Consider the following 18428-nt stretch of genomic DNA (forward strand, 5'->3'; position numbering starts at 1 on the left):
AAACAAATTGACTTTGTAGCTCAGTGTATTTTTGGCATGTCAAACACTTGATGGTGATGATGTTACACAACTTCACAACTGAGATTGATTGCAAAATCAAACAAAAGTGAGTTCTGTATATTTTCTTTGTTCCTTAAGTAAAGTAAGCTTCATTGTGCTAATGTAAGATGTTATATAAACTGTAATTGTAGGAAACTAACATCTCATCACTCATGGACTCAAAACTCAAATTAACTAACAAGTTATGTATATTTTCTTCTATTTGGCTCTTAAGTAAATGAGCAGTATGTGTTCTAGTTTTTTGTTGAACATTCTGTCACTCAAACTGCAGCTTCTTGGAGTCACGTTTTTATGTTCTGTCCAGGTGGTGGTGCTATAAGACATTACTTTTCCATACACAATATTCAGTTATCATTGAAAATCTACCTTGATGTAGAATAGTTTCAGGCCATTTTGTGTCGTCTCTGGGAACACAATGGGTTTGAACTTTTGTCAGGATTAAAATGTCCAGTATGTTATTTTAAGAATTGCATGTGAAGTGGACACTATTAGAAACAGGAAACAAACTGTGAAAACATTGTAATAATCTCTAACTATATGTGCGCATGGCTATGGCTGTGACGCAAGCTGCTTTCATTCCTCATATGAACAATCTGATAGGTCAGCCCTCAGCTTATTTGCAAAGACAGCAAAGTGAGCCGTGCTGGTTTTATGAGTACTGTTGTATCTTGTCATCTCTCTCTAAACAATTCAAATAAAAAAGAAAAAACACTACTAAGCATGACTTTATGATATTTCTCACTTATATACTGCTGAAAATGTCAGCACCTCCAACTTAAACCACTTTCCTGCATCTGTGCTCTGTAGTGATATGTGGAGATCTGTTCATTTACTTATTACAATATACAATCAAGACTGAGCTGAATAATCATTTGCATAATACAGAATGTGTAGCCTGACTTGTGAGCAGCTACAAAGAGCAACAAAACAAATTAATAAAGCAAGAAAATAAATGTAAATAACACTGGCATTGAACAATTTCAGTTTACAGACCATGAACATTTAGTTAATGTATTTTTCTTTATACACTGCCATGCCAAATGTCATGGGACAGGAACTAGCATGGTGTAGGACCCCCTCTAGCCCAGCAAAGTGCAGAAACTCAATGTGGTATTGATTCCACAAGTGGACGGAAGACGTCTGGGGGGATGCTGAGCCATGCTGTCTGGATAGCCACCCACAGCACTGTGATGTTTGTAGGTGCAGGATCTTGAGTGTGAATGGACCTCTCCACCACATCCCATAAATGCCCAATTGGGGCGAACATGCAAGCCACGTAATTTGCTGGAACTCTCCAGAATGCTCCTCAAACCAACTCTGGACAACTTGGGCCTGGTGTCACGGTTTATTACCCTACTGGAATATCCCATCATTGTGGAGGTACATGAAGTCCATGAAGTGCTGCAAATGGTCACCAAGCAGTAAAACAGTCATTGATGTGTTCAGGCAGATCAGTGGACCGAACACATGCCATGAGAACCCAACCCATGCCATGAGAACACACCCCACACCAGTATGGAACTACCACCAGCCTGCACAGTGCCTTTTTGACAACTGGGATCCATGGCTTCATGGGGTCTGTGGCCCACACGAACCATACCACCAGCCCAGAACAATTGGTACCATGACTCATTGGATCACACCACATGTTGCTAGTCCTCTAGGGCCCAGTTAGCATCCTCAAGAGCCCAGGTGAGGCGCTGTGTCCAGTATCATAGTGTTAACAGAGGTACTATGGTTGGTCTTCTGCTTGCATATTTAATGGAAGCTAAAGAACGCTGCACTGACCTGTGGAATATGTATGTGGGGCCTTCTGCATTGAATGAGGATGTGATTTCTGCCAGAGTCGCTTGTCTGTTCACACAGATAATTCTAGCCACACGCCACCAGTCACGATCACTATGCACCCGTGGGCAGCCACTGTGCTGTCCACTGTGGCTGGTAATGCATACTATGATGTATTCTTGTACACGCATGACACTGTGGATCAAGGAATATTAAATGTCAGCATAACTTCGGAAACGGAATTTCACATCCGTCTGGCTCCCACTATCATGCCTCATTCCAACTCTGATAATTCACATCGCCTTGCCATGAGTCTGCTGGCCAGTGTTCATCCTCACTCACAAGATAACACCTCACAACATAAACAAGTGTGGGTGGCCAAGCCGTCCCCTTAGGTAACACCACTACATAATCAATTTACATATTGCTGTCCCGTGACTTTTGGCATGTGAGTGCAATTATTTATTTTTTATTTTTTTTTTAAACAAAAGCAAAGTGAATTTAGAATAGAATTAGTTAAGGAGGACATTGTAATTTTCATCATTAAACATTAACAAGCACAGTCACAAAGGATACAAAATCTTATCTTTAAAAAGAATATCAAAACAGCTGGTGTTGTTTAACCTTTGGCTGAGTTTCAAAAAGCTCAAATTTCATTTCCTGAGTAGGTGGATTATTTGGGTCTCTGTCAGATGATCTGTCCCTCTTTCTCAGACACCTCTACCACATCATCATAGCCTGAAAGTAAAAGTTGTTGAATAAGTGACAAACATCTTAAACACAGGCATGATATCACTCCATATATACATCATTATCATTGCAGTATATTTCTTCATGTATGTAACTTTACAGTGATGCAAATCCATGTTTAACTAACAGTGCTCTGCAATGAAGTGTGAGAGAGCAAGAAAAACACATTTAATCCAGTTTAGTTTCCACCTCAATAAAGTAGAAAGAAGACTCACCTGCTGAATCTCCAAAATCCTGTCCAGGAGTGATGACATCATCATAGTTCTCTGGTGTGTACACTGCACAAACATATGTGGAAAAATGATTACTGAACTAATGCATGTTCATGATGTGTTCATAGTTAATTTTCCATTTTTAAAGAATCAAACCTGTTGTAAAGTTTAGATTTTCTCCAGCAGGAATTGCGTCATCATAGATCTCCACCTTGTTCTCTGTCAAAATGTGGAAATAAATGTCGGTTTTAGTGTCATTAAGCTTGATTTTACAGTTTCGTCACATGATTAGGTGTAACTGTCACAGTGTCTGAGATCCGTGTAGAGTAAATAATGGTGACATGAAGAGATCTAGATCCAATCATACAACAGCCACCACACAGAGAAGGGAAGGAGTAGCTTCCACTACAACACACTGTTAGCACAATATTTTAGGACATGAATAGAGGAGAACACTAACTGTGAAACTGTGCACATGTGATTTAAATTCATTTCCAATTGGCTAGCACTGTTTTGCACCAGCAGAGAGAGATTTGTCCAGGTTTCAGATCATTTTCTCTATGTGTAAATCCTGCTCTGTTCATCATTAATCACACATTTCTTTATTCCACATCAACCAAACCAAAGCTGATTTGTTGTAGCACAGACGAGTGATTTTTCAACGCAAAAATTAAACAACAGGAACTCACTTCCTTCTCTAGCCATTGTCTGTCCAGCAGAAATGACATCATCATAGTTCTCTGGAGTGTCTTCTGTTCCCATCTCACCTAAATCACATACAAAACATGTTTCACAAAGAGTTAATTAATCTTTTCATGAAGCCTTTCAGTGAAGTGATCTCTATAAAGGCACCCACTTTTCAGGCCACTGGTGGTGACATCATTATAATATTCAGCTTTTTCCTCATTTACAGCCTTTTCTGGAAGAGAAAGAAGAAAATTATTTTCTACATCTCTCCATCAACCTGACGTGCCTGCAAAAGATTATTTCTATAGTAATAACTGTAATATTTTCAAACTTCATGAGATGGAAACATGCATATTTCAAAATGTATGCATAAATGCCATCAGCCTGCACAAGATTTTTGAAGACACGAATGTGAGAGTGTCGGATTTAATCAGCTACAGAAGAGAAAATCAACAACATCTACAGAAGAACTGAAGCTATGATCTACACAAGCCTGGAAGTCCTGGCTAAAGAATCCATTTGATCATTTGAATATTTTACAATTACATTTCTAATATTTATGAGTTGAATGGAGTTTAACATAGACATGTTCTGGTCCTCTTACCTGAGAGAAGCTCCTCATCCACATCCTCATATCCTGAATGCTGTTCTTCAGAGAGGATACTTCCTGATAGATATACATTCAAAATGTCAAACAATGTCAAACAAAAGCGCATAAAAGCTCCCATTAATCACCTCGTTATTTTCATCATCTTTGTTGTTATCATTATTTTCTCTTGCAGCAACTAAACTGTCCAGCTATTACAAAACAATACCAGTTATTATGCTACATAGTAATGCTAAATGAAGTTTCTGTGAGTATTTGGCACAGCCCTCTTCATCATATATATGGTATTTTGGAGCATTTCACTGAATCTGTAAAACACTACCTGTTTTGTCAACAACCACCAGATTAATGCTGCTCAGGGGAAGCTGGAACTCAAGTTTTTATTATATATATATTTTTTATTAAGCTTTATAACAAGTACAAAACATAAAAAGTAGGTGTGGGACCATTTAGGCTTTTCAAATGCAGAAGAAATAAACAAAACTTTGAGTAATACTTATGAAATAAATTAGATTTTTCCATTTTTAGTGAGGAATTCTTACTTGCTTAAATGGACAAGCTACCTCTGAGATCACCACATCACATTTGATGACATTCTCTGAAAGACTCACTGGCTCACCAATTACACACCTCGGAGCCATATAACATGAAGATTTTTAATGGGATTCAAATTTGAGAAATTGCAAAGCAGGTGTGTGAGCCATGTGCAAGCACAGCCTAGCCAATCTCACACATTTTAGAAACCAGCCTTGCCTAATTCTGGCTGTATGTCTTGTTGAAAGTTTCACCTTCTCACCTTTTTTGGTCAGTGAGATTAAAATTAATCTAATATGTTGTGGTACATTGTTCCATTCATGTTTCCTTTGATGAAGGAAATGTAATTAGGAAATCTTTCTTACACATTTCCAGGAACAATTAGTTCCAATTGCACATTATCAACTAATTGTATTGACAAAGATGTTTATTTATGTTATCTATTTAGGAACTTTAGGAAGCTCTTAACCTTCTACATGATTACTACTTGTTACATAAAATCTTCTCAGCCTGCTGCAACCAGCTCAAAATGTTCTTGGTCAATGTTAGCCAGGAAATCTCACAACCTTCATGATTACAAACTCCAGCATTTTTAAGGAGACATAAAAGGGACAAATACAATTTTCTCTAATCACTGGGAGCTCATTAGGATTGCCTCCAGGAAAATACTTCACATCATTTACCCTTTTTAGTCATTCTCTTAGCGATGATTCTCTGATCAATCTCTTCATAGATTGCCTCAGTCAGAGTCTTATGCTTCCTCTTAGAGAGCACTGTGAGGGAGACAGAGAGAAACATGGAGCCAGTTCAGTAGAAGAGAAGACTGATGTTGGACTGAAGGTGTAATGATGTTTAGAGAATGTACAGAAAGTGGATTGTAGATGATCTCTGAATCTCTCTACCTCTCCTGAGCACTCTGTTCTGGTAAAACAGCACAACCAGAAGCACTAAGGCCAGGAAGAGCAGCACACCCAGAACCAGGAGAGACACTGGATAGATGGATGAAGCAGCTGGTGACGGAGTTTGTGGAGGAGTAACTGCTTCATTCTCTGTCTGACCAGCTGGAAATTAAAATACAGAATAGAAACTTCATTAAACATTACATATAGAAAACTTTCATAAAAATCACAGAAATGTATAAAAAACAGTACCTGTGATGGTAATAGTAGTTACTCTGGATGTAACAGTGGTAGATACAGATAAGTCTGGGAAAAAAAGGTAAAATTCACTTTCTATTATTTAGAGACAGAGAGAGAGCTTTAAAGTATTTATTAAAAAAAAAAAATAACCTTGAGTATTTAGGTTCTAAACTTAGAACCTTAAATCTGATTGTTTGGTCGGGTTGTGGCTGTAGAAGTGGAGGGGATAATGGGTGCGGCCACCATTATGGGCACTAATAAGCAAACTGGTGCCACTTTGGCCAGAGACCTTTTATTCCACAGACAGAGAGATGCTTTTTGCAGATTGCAGTTTCAGTGGTCCTGTTGCCTTGCACCCCTGAGCTCAGTGCTGGGACTAGAAGGACATGCTACACCAGCTGATTAGGGTACCTGCTAAGCCATTTCCTGGATGGTCCTCCTCTGGTTAGGATGGGCCTCCAGCCCCAAAACACCCAAAATCTCCAACCTGTCCACAGCTCAATTATGACTGAGCTGAACTCAGCATGTTTGCCGCCCTCACTTCTGCTTTTCATGATTAGAAACACAAAGACAACTAAACAAACATAAAAGAACATTAAAACTATCAAGGTGATAAATAAAGCTACAATTCTAGTTTGTAATTAGTCTCTAGATATAGAGCTCATAAACTCTTTAGAAGTGGTACAAGTGATCTATAAGAGCTATATTGGAACAAGACGGTTACAACCTCGGACTCTCTTACTATTACATACAGCATGTGAACAATAAAAACTGCAGCACCATGATGGCAGCATTCTAACCACAGTACATGTCTGCATGTCACCATTATAAATACATCAAGACAAAATTATAGCAAAATTATAGCACAGACTAACATAAACCTTACAACCAATTCAACACTTCTCTATAAAGCATCTTCTTGGCAAGAAAATGTTTACCTCAATAAATATGACATAAATGAAAATCTGAAATATACATTGTAAAGGCAGAAAAAAAGCAGAAATTGTAAAAACCTAAACTGTGAAGCATCCTAAGCTAAAGCTTACTAAAAATGCAGGCATTTAACACAGTTCAAAAGCCTGCATCTCTCATGGTATGGGGTTGCATTAGTGCCTATGATGTGGGCATCTAATACACTGGAAAGGCACTATCAATGCTGAACTGTATATAGTGGTTTTGGCAAAATAGGCTCCCATCCAGACAACGTCTCTTTCAGTGAAGACCTTGCATATTTCAGCAAGACAATGCTAAACCACATACTGCATCCATCACAACAGCATGACTTCGCAGAAGAAGAGCCCGCATGCTGAACTGGCCTGCCTGCAGTCCAGACCTTTCACCAACAGAAAACATTTGGTACATCATGAAACGAAAAATCCAGCAAAGAAGACCCAGAACTGTTGAGTAGCCAGAATCCTACATCAGACAAGAATGGGACAACAGTCCTCTCCCAAAACTCCAGCAATTGGTCTCCTCACTTCCCAGACATTTACAGACTGTTGTCAAAAGTAGAGGGGATGGTACACAATGGTACACATGGCCCTGTCCCAACATTTCTGAGATGCGTTGCTGCCATCAAGTTCTAAATGAGTTAATATTTTTTCATGAAATGGTAAAATGTCTCACTTTCAACATCTGTGTGGTATGTTCATGGTCACTAAAAGCTCGAGAATATTACCTTCTGGTTAGGATGGAAATGAAAGCATGTTTTGTAAAAAAAAGGTGAGCAAGCAAATAAAGAACTTTACTGACATTTCATACACTGTTCAATGGTTTCATACAGTTGCTTTGATGGTATGTAAGTTATCTTACATCTTAAGCATATTTGAAGAGGCTGAGTGTTTGGGGAGGCGTGCTGCACATGTAAACTAGCGAGAGGGCGCTTCTGCACAAATAGGTTAAAGTGTAACTACATAGTAATTAGAAACAGTTAGTATATATAAAATGTGTATGTAGTACTTAATAATGTGAAACACCAACCAGCATGTTCTTGTTTTTATATTTGTTTTGTCTGTTTATTTAACTCATTTTAGTTCATTAATTAATTATGTTTTTTACTTAATTTTTATGTTTTTTACAAGCTCTTTATGCACTTTTTAACATTCTTTGAATATTATTTTCTATTCAAAATAAACTCCAGGAGAAAAATATTGATTAGGTCAACGATACTCAAAGTTACCAGGCTTCTCTGACCTGCACAGGTGACTCCAGCGTCCTGCCTGTGGGAGCAGTCAGTGTGGTTCTTCAGGGAATGAGGACAGTCCCACAGGTGAATCTCATTCCCTCTACACTTCACTCTGTTCAGCCAGATAGGCCCTTCACCAGCACCAAAGACAGAACTCCCATCAGCACTCAGTGCCGGCCCACAGTCCAGCTGTCTGCAGACCACCTGAGCGTCCCTGATGTCCCACAGATCCTCACAGATGGACCCCCACTCAGCGTTATGATACACCTCCAGCCTCCCAGAGCAGCTTCCCTTTCCTCCCCTCAGCCTGAGAGGCAGGTGCTCTACATCACACACATCACACATGAGGAGATATCAGTAATTAACACTGAGTAATTACTGCATTTTCAAAACTCACAACAATATATAGCATAATAAAATTCAATAATATGTATTTCTACTGTGGGGGAAAAACATCCATCAATAACAAATTTAAAGCTTAGATGAGATTGACAAAAGAAGGTACAGTCAGATCTATAAATATTTGGACATCAGCAATGTTATTGTTATTTTAGCTATATATCACCACATTGGAGTAATATACAATAAATTAATTAAATAATTGATTTGACAGACGGTCAGCTTTAATTTGAGGGTATTCAACCAAAATCGGATGAACTGGGTAGGAATTACAACCATTTTCACACATAACCCACATATCACAACAGTATTTAAAACTAAAACTTACATAATCACAAATGAACTTGTCATTTTTAATACTTGGTTGCCAATCCTTTGTAGTCAATGAAATTTCAAACCATAGACATCACCAGATACTGATTTTTTTCCCTGGGATACTCTGCCAGGCCATAACCGCAGCTGTCATCATTTCCTACGTGTTCTTGGAGTGTTGTCCCTTTAGTTTTGCCTCCAGAAAGTGAAATGCATGCTCAACTGGACTGAAGTCAGATAGCTGACTTGGCCGTTGTAGACCTTTATGGTTTTTGTGTAAAAAAAGCCTTGGGTTGCTTTTCGCAGTATGCTTTAGGTCATTGTCCATCTGCACTGTGAAGCACTGTCCAATAAGTTTTGCAAGAGGAAAAAAACTTTATCTCAACAAAGTCGATAAAATAGGCTGTGATCTTTATACAGTTTCCCCCTGAACTCCTGGTCCCACTCAAACTGGCCCGAAAAGCTAACAAATTTGTGTTTTCCTGACATTTATATTTATCTCATATACAACCCCTCTTCCTATTCTGGAGAGTCTTTCAAAGCATTTAAAAGCACAGAAGCCCATCGGCTCTTCATGTCAGGGTGGGTAAAGGATCCCATGGTGTTGCATAAAGAGGAGAAAAACTCTTTGTATCATAGGAAGGGTAAGGTGACATCAGCTCATTAACACAGATGTGAACAATGCTAGCCTTTAGATAACGTTTGCTATTATTAACAGCCAAGAGATAAACAGTTGCCCCCCTAATGGAGCTAGCAAACAGCTTGGTTGTAACGTCTCAGTCTCCTGCTCGGCCACCCCCGGCCACTAGAGGGAGACACAGAGTAGAACCCGGCTGATTAGGACTGGTGATGATAAGCTGTGCTCACTCGATTTCAGGAGAGCACACACACACGGCTCCCTGCTTAGTCATGAGTTCATGCTGCGAGCTAAGGGTCTTGGGCCAAGCGTGATTTTGTAAGTTTGCTAGTGCAATTAGTGCAGAGTTCCCCAGCTCCAGTCCTGCAACCCCTGCACTGCATAACTGTGGTTTCCCAGGTTAGAATGCCTGAGATTATTAGCTAATTAATCTCTTCTTGATCTGAACGAGGTGTGAACAGCAGAGAGAAACACTAAACTATACAGTGCAGTGGCTCCAAGCTTGGAGTTTGAAAACACTGAATTAAAGATCTGTGTAGTCTCCCGTCATTTTCAGCTTCTGCGTTTTGGAGGTCAGTCGTTCACAAAGCACAGCAAATTGAAATCATCATCGTGCTAGCTCAGTCACTCCCTGATTCGGTCCTCAAAATGGTGGCCACTATACAGTGTGATGTCACGCAAAACGCTAGACTAGCATCCTGCTGCATTTGTCAGCAGTCATCAATAAATACAAACAAATCAATACCATTGGCAGTCATACATGCACACGTCATAACACTACCTCCACCATGCGTGACAGATGAGAGTACGCTTTGGCTCATTAGCAGTTCTCTTCCTTCTCTATACTCATCTCTTCCCAACTGTCCATAAGATATTCTTTCAGTATTTTTTTTAGAGCCCTCTAATCTGCCCTTCCAAATGACACACCTGGCCATGAAGTCCTTAAAAATGGAGGACTATGTATGAAAAGGTTATAATTCCTACAATGTTGGACAACATCAGGTTTGGATGTAAATACATTCTGTTTAAAGGTGAGACTGCGCTTTGTTTATTTTAATTAATGTTAATTTCAACATATAACAATCACACTTTCATTTTTCAACTCCGAAAAGAGTTGAGTGTCCTTACTTGAGCATTGACTCTGGTTAGGATATGAAGAACATTTCAGATGGTTTTGCAGCAAAGAATGATTTATCTCTCCTGTTAATACAGAAAACATAATTTCCGGTTAACTGTTTTGTTCTCAAATGTAACTTTAAGAACACAAAATCATACAGATTATCTACCAGATTTATTTCACAATTCTCAGATTTTCACTTCTGCTGTAATATTTTTGTTTACATTCAGATGGAAATAATTCTACCAATGGTAATCTCAACTACAGAGAGAAACTGCCTACCTGAGCAGGTAATCTGAGCCACTTCATTGTGATTATCACAGTGGTTCTGTCCCCAGGGTGAAGATGGACACTGCCACAGAGTGGAGTCGTGTTTCCTACATTTCAGATCATCCAGCCAGTTAGGAGCTGATTCCACTCTTGCTTTGTCTTGGATCAAAGTGCCAGATCTTCCACAGTTCAGCTCTTTACAGATCAGATTCACTGTTTCTTCATCCATATCATTTACACACACATTACCCCAGGTTCCATTGTAGAACACTTCCAGATTCCCCTCACAGCCCTCAGTGAGTCTGATCTCTTTATACTCTGGTGAGAGAAGGATGCTTACTATTAAGTCTTTAATATCAACATAGTCATACATTTCAAATTCAAATTAAACAAAACACATTTTTAATTGATACATCAAAAATAAATCTATATAATGTGCTTTAATGAACTTCCCCAATGTCATTTTACACCTTGTTAGCAGGCTTTTTATGTTCATTAACAGATGTTAAGAATGTTGTTCTTCTTCTGTACAGTTACTGCTTCAGAGATTCATGTTTTCTCATAACAGTAGTGATAAGCTGCATATCTGCACATGGCCTACATTAATATCAGTCATCATGTTACCTGAGCACACGACCCCTACATCGTCCTTGTGTCCACATTCATCCTCTCCACACAGCTGAAATCTGCAGTTCCACAGGGACGTCTCGTTCCCCTCACACTCCACCTCATTCAGCCATATGTGTCCAGTTCCAAACCGGGCTGGTACCAGAGCACTGAGGGCCACTCCACACTGCAGCTGTCTACACACCACCTGCGCATCCTTAATATCCCACAAGTCATCACTCACTGTCCCCCATGAGCCGCTGTGGAAAACCTCCAGCCTTCCTGCACAGTCTCCCCCAGAACCAACCAGCCTGATGGAGCTGTGAGCTAAAACACATACAAATTCAATTTTCTTTCGTTTCTTTTCAGTTTTAAATATAAAAATCCAAGATGTTTACTAAACATATGTACTTACATATACACATACATGCACACACACCTGTGTATTTTTATTTTAAGGTGTACTGTTTATATTAAGGTGTTCCAAAATAATTCCAAAACACTTACCAGAGCAGGTGATGTACAGTTGTTTTCTGGAGCTGCAGTTGACTGCTTGTGCACTGCTGCAGTTTCCCAGATGAGCTTCACTCCCAGAACAACTGAAACCCGTCACACACATGTGTCTGTGTTCAGGACTGGATGTAGAGGAGCTGGAGAAGCTGATCACAGAGCCACAGCCCAGCTGTCTGCAGACCACAGAGGCCTCAGACTCACTCCAGGAGTCCAGCAGAACTCTCCTCCAGTCCTGCCTGAAGTACACCTCCACCTCCCCCTCACACTCCATCCCTCCATACAACCGCACACAGCCCTCATGAAATGCCAGGGATGAAACTAAAAGGTTTACAAAAATATATTTTTCATTTTACACATTTCATGAGGTTCTTTGTCCCACTTTTCTACATAAAAAAACTATTTCCATTAACACTCTTTACATGGCTGAACAAACTCACCACTGCAGATGACTCCAGCATCCTGTTTATGAGAGCATGCAGTTCGACTCCATGATGAAATGGGACATTTTGACAGGTGTGTTTCGTTCCCCTGACAATCAAACACATCAGCCCAGATCTGGCCACTCCCCTCCCCAAACCAGTCTGACCCCAACACAGCCACAGCACTTCCACACTTCAGCTGACCACAGAGGACACTGGCAGCTCTCATATCCCAGCTTACACCACACACTGTGCCCCACTCACTGAGGTACTGGAGCTCCACTCGACCAGAACAGGAGTCCAAGCTGCTCACCAGCCGAGCCTCAGTGTGACCTGAACACACAAATGGTTTATTAAGACAGCAGGTAAACAGAAATGTAGGTACAATAATTGATATAATCAAATGTGAAGTAAGTAAGTAACAGGGCTGCACAAATTTCTGAGCATGTAGGTATGGTGCTATAAAATTCACAAGTATTGTTGCACAAATCATTTTTTATAGAACTGAGATAAAAACTACATGAGTTGTTTAAATAAAGGGTAAATATTAACTAATCTGAATCAAATGGTCAATTAAACTCTGAATAAACAGAAGCATCCTTTAAAAAAATTGTATTTTGCTCTGTATTTTGTTTTTTGTTTACAAACACATGTATCTGTTTGTATTGTTTGAATTACCTGATGTACTGCAACTACCATAAACATTCAAACTCAACCGGCACCACAGGTCACATGACTAACTGAGCTAATCACTTGGACAGCTGACTACAACTTCCATAAGCACTTGGACTCAACAAAAATTTAAATGATGATGTTCTCACATGTACACAAAAAAAGCTCTATGGCATATGTGTGAATATTGTTTATATTCACACAGGATTTATTTCTCCTAGCATTTGTGACACTAGTGTAGTACCTACACTCCCCCAGAGCACCAGGACCACCAGCCCTTGTACAGCCCAGGTTAATATTATATACTGGAAAGCTCAAATTTTATACTTTACCAGAACATATTAGTCCAATGTCCCTGTCATGGGAGCAGTTGAGTCTGAGTGAAGGTGATGTTGGACAAAGAGAAATCTCAGATTCATTGCCTCTACACTGAAGCTCCTCTGACCACACCTGACCTTCTCCTCTGCCAAAAGCAGCTGCTCCCAGCACCTCCACAGGAAGCCCACAGCCCAGCTCTCGACACACAACCTCTGCATCCTGCAGGTCAAAGTCAGCATCACACACTGTGAACCAGGTCTCTCCATGAAGCACCTCCACTCTCCCAGAGCATGAATGAGGACCACCAGTAAGTCTGGGCTTTCTGTGACCTGCGTGGGATGTAATCACAGTAAAACTGTGCATAACACATACAAAAATAAAACCTTAACACAATAATATTATAGTAGATATCAAGATTCTAAATAGGCACTGACATATTGTACAAAACAACCAGCCATTCAATGGCAAACTTCTTTAGATAGAAGCGTTCTTTGCAATAGTTAAGCATTGTAATTTCCATGTGATGCGTATTTTTACAACCTTTTAAATTTTCATATTGTCACTCAATTTGAAAAGGAATGAGGGAGACGTTTATTTTCATGGCTCTTCATAATTGGGTTTAAATGTTACAGTTTTGGTCAACTGTGCTTCCTAAAAGTTTAAACTCAGTTTCAATATACTGTCTCAAAAGCCTACATTAATGCAACTAGTAATAAAATAATTGTTCACATTGACAAAGTTGTTCATTGCGGAAATCCTTGCATGGAAAATACTACATAAAACTAGAGTTATGTTTGCACGTATGAGTAAGAACTTGATTGTGGAAGGTCAAGGATAATTATAATAATGTCATCTGGGCCACTACTGTAGAGCACACATTGAACGCAGTGCCTCAACCACACCATGGTTCACATTGCAGCTCTATGCATACACATGCAGTAGCTGCTACAATATGTGCTCACCAATTAAATGTCATATTCAGAATTGAATTACATATGGTGATGAGGGGATATTACAGACACTGCACTTACAAACTTCTGCAAATTCAAACATCTGACTTGTCTATGGCGAGTTTGTGTAATACAGGCATGTCTCAGTTATCCATGATTTAGTCTTAGAATATTTAACTCTTGTCTTACCATTTGCTGTAAGCACAATATTTTATGCTAAAATTCATGTTTTTGGGCGATATAAAATACAAACAAGACATAAATAAATGGGATTTAACATCCAAATCAAACAAACAAATATGAGACTATGAAGTAAAATACAAATAATAGTTCTTTCTGTCTTTCTGAAGTTTTGAAAGTGAAATGTTTTCCATTCTCACTTCATATAGGATTTCAGCTGCTTAACAGTTCGGGGTCTCTTTTGTCATATTTTTTGTTTTCAATGTGTGACAGGTCTGGACTGCAGGCAGGTCAGATTAGCACGTGGACCCTTTTACTACAGAGCCATGCTGTTTTAATACATGCAGAATGTGGTTTGACATTGTCTTGCTGAAATAAGCAAGACCTTCCCTAAAAAAGACGTCATCTGTATGGCAGGATATGTTGCTCCAAAACCTGTATACATCATTCAGCATTAATGGTGCCTTCACAGATGTGCAAGACATCAAGTCAATAATGCACCTCATATCATCACAGATGCTGCCTTTTGAAGTGTAGGCTGAAATGTTATTCTTGAATTTGCCTGTGCATTCTTTAACAAAGTGGTGAACCCCTCCCCATCTTTACACATGAAAGCCTCTCTGGAATGATCTTTTATACCCATCATATTACTGACCTGTGGTTAATTAACCTAATTGTTAGTGAGATGTTCCACCAGGTGATTTTTAGCATTATACAACTTTACCAGTCTTCGTTCAAAATGGGCAAAATGGGCATATTTAATGTTTTAACTAATCACCTTTTGTGTTTTGTATACACACATACTTATTCTAAATCTGATGCCTGAAATATATTTCAAAAAAGATGGGACAGGGTCATATTTACTACTGTGTTACATCTCATTTCCCTTTAACAATGTTCAGTAATCATTTTAGAATTGAGGATACTAATTAGTTTATAGTTTTTCTTTCTGATTCTTGCTTGATATAACACTTCAGCGGCTCAACAGTCCGGAGTTTCCATTGTCGAATATTGTGCTTCATTATGTACCACACGTTTTCAAAGGGAGACAGGTCTGAACTGCTGGCAGGCCAGTCTAGCATCTGCACTCTCTTTCTATGAAGCTAAGTTGTTGTAACACATGCAGAATGTAATTTGGCATTGTCTTGTTGAAACAAGCAGGAAAATCTCTGAAAAAGATGTCATCTAGATGGCAGCATATGTTACTCCAAAATATATATGTACCCCTCAACCTTAATGATGCCTTCACAGATGCGCAAGTTAGCCATGCCATTGGCACTAACAAACCCACATAGCATGATAGACAGTGGCTTTTGAACTTTCATTGTTCATTATTTCCAAAAACAAGTTGAAAGTTTAACTCATCAGACCACAGGACATCAAAGGTCATGAGCTTTCACTGTTGGTTTTCGGCCTTCCTCTTTATGCACAGAGATTTCTCTAAAACCGTTAATAGTATTATGGACTGTAGATCTAAATTTCTTGCAATCATGCATTGAGAAAAGCTGTTCTTAAACTGTTGGACTATTTGCTGGTGCAGTCTTTCAAGATTGCTCTTTTTATATCTAATCATGATAGCAACACCCATTTACTATTCACTTGTTTACCTATAGAAAGTTACATAAGAGGTGTTTTTGATCATTCCATAAGCTTCCTAATCAAGAAAATTGAAAAAATTAAATGTTAAATATCTCTCTCCTCTTTGTGCTGCTGTCAGGAGACTATCTATGAAAGACAGTTTCCAAAATTACTGCTTTCTGCTTTTATTTGCATTTACCTACTGTTCCAATGTTTTTGGAATTGGGTTTTTAATTCAAAACTTTTAACAAACAGTACTGTGCAGACATCTTTGGCACCTAAACACATTATTTAAAAGCATTTTTATTTGCAATTATTTTTTTGTTGTTGTTTTTTTAACTTATAAAATTATCATAAATCACTGGAATAAATGAAAAAAGAAAAACATTTACAACAAAAAGTATCTAGAATTTCTTACTCCTTTTCTTCAAAAAGCTAGTTTATTTGTTTTTTGAGCAAATAAACACTTACTGGCCATGGCCCAGTTTCCTAAAAGCAACTGTTAAGCAACTGTGTTAAGATCATCTTAACTGGAATAGAGAGTGTTTGTGATCCTCACTGTTCCATTTAAGAATCAATTTTATGCTAACATGCTTTTGGGAAACCCAGCCATGATAAATAACTTTTTAAATCTAATTTTCTTAGTTGACTTTAACTTTGAGCACTGCCATGTATATACAAACTCACAGGACACTTTATTAAGAATGATGTTATAATGACTTAATGACTTCAACAACTTTGTTGATTCTTTTTTTTTCTTTTGAATAAAAAACATTCCCTTACATTTTAGAGAAGGAGGTGAGACTGCATCTCTGTCCCTGATGGTCACATGGTGAGCATTTAGATTACATTTTTTTTTAAGAAAATGTGCCTCAAAGTCTGAAAATCAGTGGATAACAATAATAATTGTTATAGACTGATTATACTGTTATAAGAATTGAGCAATTTGGTCGTTGAGCTTTCTGTAGATTTACTCTAATTAGCAAATGTTTATATTAAGATTGATTTGGACATACCTGAACAGACGACTTCCACATCTATAACATGAGTACAGCTATGTTTGCCCCAACCCAGTGATCCACAGTGTTTCAGTGTAGACTCTGATCCACTGCAGTCCACAAGACTCATCCAGATCGGTCCAGATCCTGGTACAGTAATATCCATATACAGTGGCTCACCACAGTCTAACTGCCTACATACTACTGAACCATCAATGATATTCCAGTTATGACCACACACTGTTCCCCACTGTCCTCTATGAAGAACCTCCACTCTCCCAGCACAGCGACTTCCACCATCCACCAACCTCACACTGTCTGTACAACGGACGGAGAAAGTAAATGTATGAAGGAATGAAGGTATAAACAGATGACAAAACTAAATCAGGAAACATTATATGACTTAAGAACATAAAATATGTTAAGAACATATGAAATATGTTCATGATAAGAACATGAAATATGTTTCCTTTATTAAAATGTGATATCTTACTAATAACTAACTGACAAACTAACAAACTAACTAACTAAATACATACATACATAAATAAAATCACTTACCACCACACACCAGACCCACATCACTGTCATGGGTGCAGTTGTGTTTTAGTGAATATGATTTCGGACAGGAGTGAATTTGAGATTCATTGCCTCTACACTGAAGCTCCTCTGACCACACCTGACCCTCCCCTCTGCCAAAAGCAGCTGCTCCCAGCACCTCCACAGGAAGCCCACAGCCCAGCTCTCGACACACAACCTCTGCATCCTGCTGGTCAAAGTCAGCATCACACACTGTGGACCAGGTCTCTCCATGAAGCACCTCCACTCTCCCAGAGCAGCGAGAACCAACAACCAGCCTGACTCCTGAAATATTATGAGGAAAAAACAGAGATGTTTTAGAATGTCTAATGGCACACAGACACACTACTTTTATAGGAGGACATCAGTATGTCTTCATATTTAATGTATTAAGCAATGTTGAACAGAAGAACCTCTTTAAGACAACATGTAAAATAATGTGATTACTCCTTCCCCTGCTACTTTTCTAACACCAGCACAGCTTCCTGGTGATAGTGTGACTGTATAGCTGAGGTGCCAACTCTTCCAGTTCAGTTTGTTAATGTGTATTTCTTGGACCTCAGCATTGCCAGATAGCCGATTTTTATTTTTATTGGTCTGCACACCATGTAGCTTGATGATTATAAGGAGGAGTATGCTTCGCTGAGACACAACTACAGACATTATTTGCCATCAATACTATCTTGGTGCCAACTGGGAAAGTGGGTAAAGTTGATCACTATCTGGATGCTATTGATGAACTTGATTGTGATGTTGTACAGTGCCTGAGCCTTGGCAACAGATGCTGGTCCAGTTTAAGATGGCCAATAGACCAGTGGTGACAAAGTGGTAGCTATGTACAGTACTATGTTGGTGGAGTGAAGAAACTAGGAGTATTTCAAAAGTTTATTGTAAAGATTTAGCATCATATATCATATTTTA

The 18428-nt window shown here is 38.8% G+C and overlaps 1 protein-coding gene across 1 annotated transcript in view; it reads right to left on the reverse strand.

The window, feature by feature from the left end:
- Positions 1–3351: 3351 nt before the first annotated feature.
- The window catches only part of LOC118811251 (scavenger receptor cysteine-rich type 1 protein M130-like), a 30928-nt gene continuing 15851 nt past the window's right edge, over positions 3352–18428 (reverse strand). The window contains exons 6-18 of the mRNA XM_036575406.1: positions 12251–12565; positions 11808–12131; positions 11319–11627; positions 10707–11012; positions 10436–10507; positions 7968–8282; positions 5787–5840; positions 5538–5696; positions 5319–5408; positions 4099–4161; positions 3664–3726; positions 3497–3574; positions 3352–3383 (exon numbers count right to left, since the gene is read on the reverse strand). Coding sequence (XP_036431299.1) covers positions 3352–3383; positions 3497–3574; positions 3664–3726; positions 4099–4161; positions 5319–5408; positions 5538–5696; positions 5787–5840; positions 7968–8282; positions 10436–10507; positions 10707–11012; positions 11319–11627; positions 11808–12131; positions 12251–12565 — 2180 coding nt within the window. The remainder of the gene's footprint in view (positions 3384–3496; positions 3575–3663; positions 3727–4098; positions 4162–5318; positions 5409–5537; positions 5697–5786; positions 5841–7967; positions 8283–10435; positions 10508–10706; positions 11013–11318; positions 11628–11807; positions 12132–12250; positions 12566–18428) is intronic.

Source organism: Colossoma macropomum, unplaced genomic scaffold, assembly GCF_904425465.1.
Source record: "Colossoma macropomum unplaced genomic scaffold, Colossoma_macropomum, whole genome shotgun sequence".
NCBI classification, from domain to species: domain Eukaryota; kingdom Metazoa; phylum Chordata; class Actinopteri; order Characiformes; family Serrasalmidae; genus Colossoma; species Colossoma macropomum.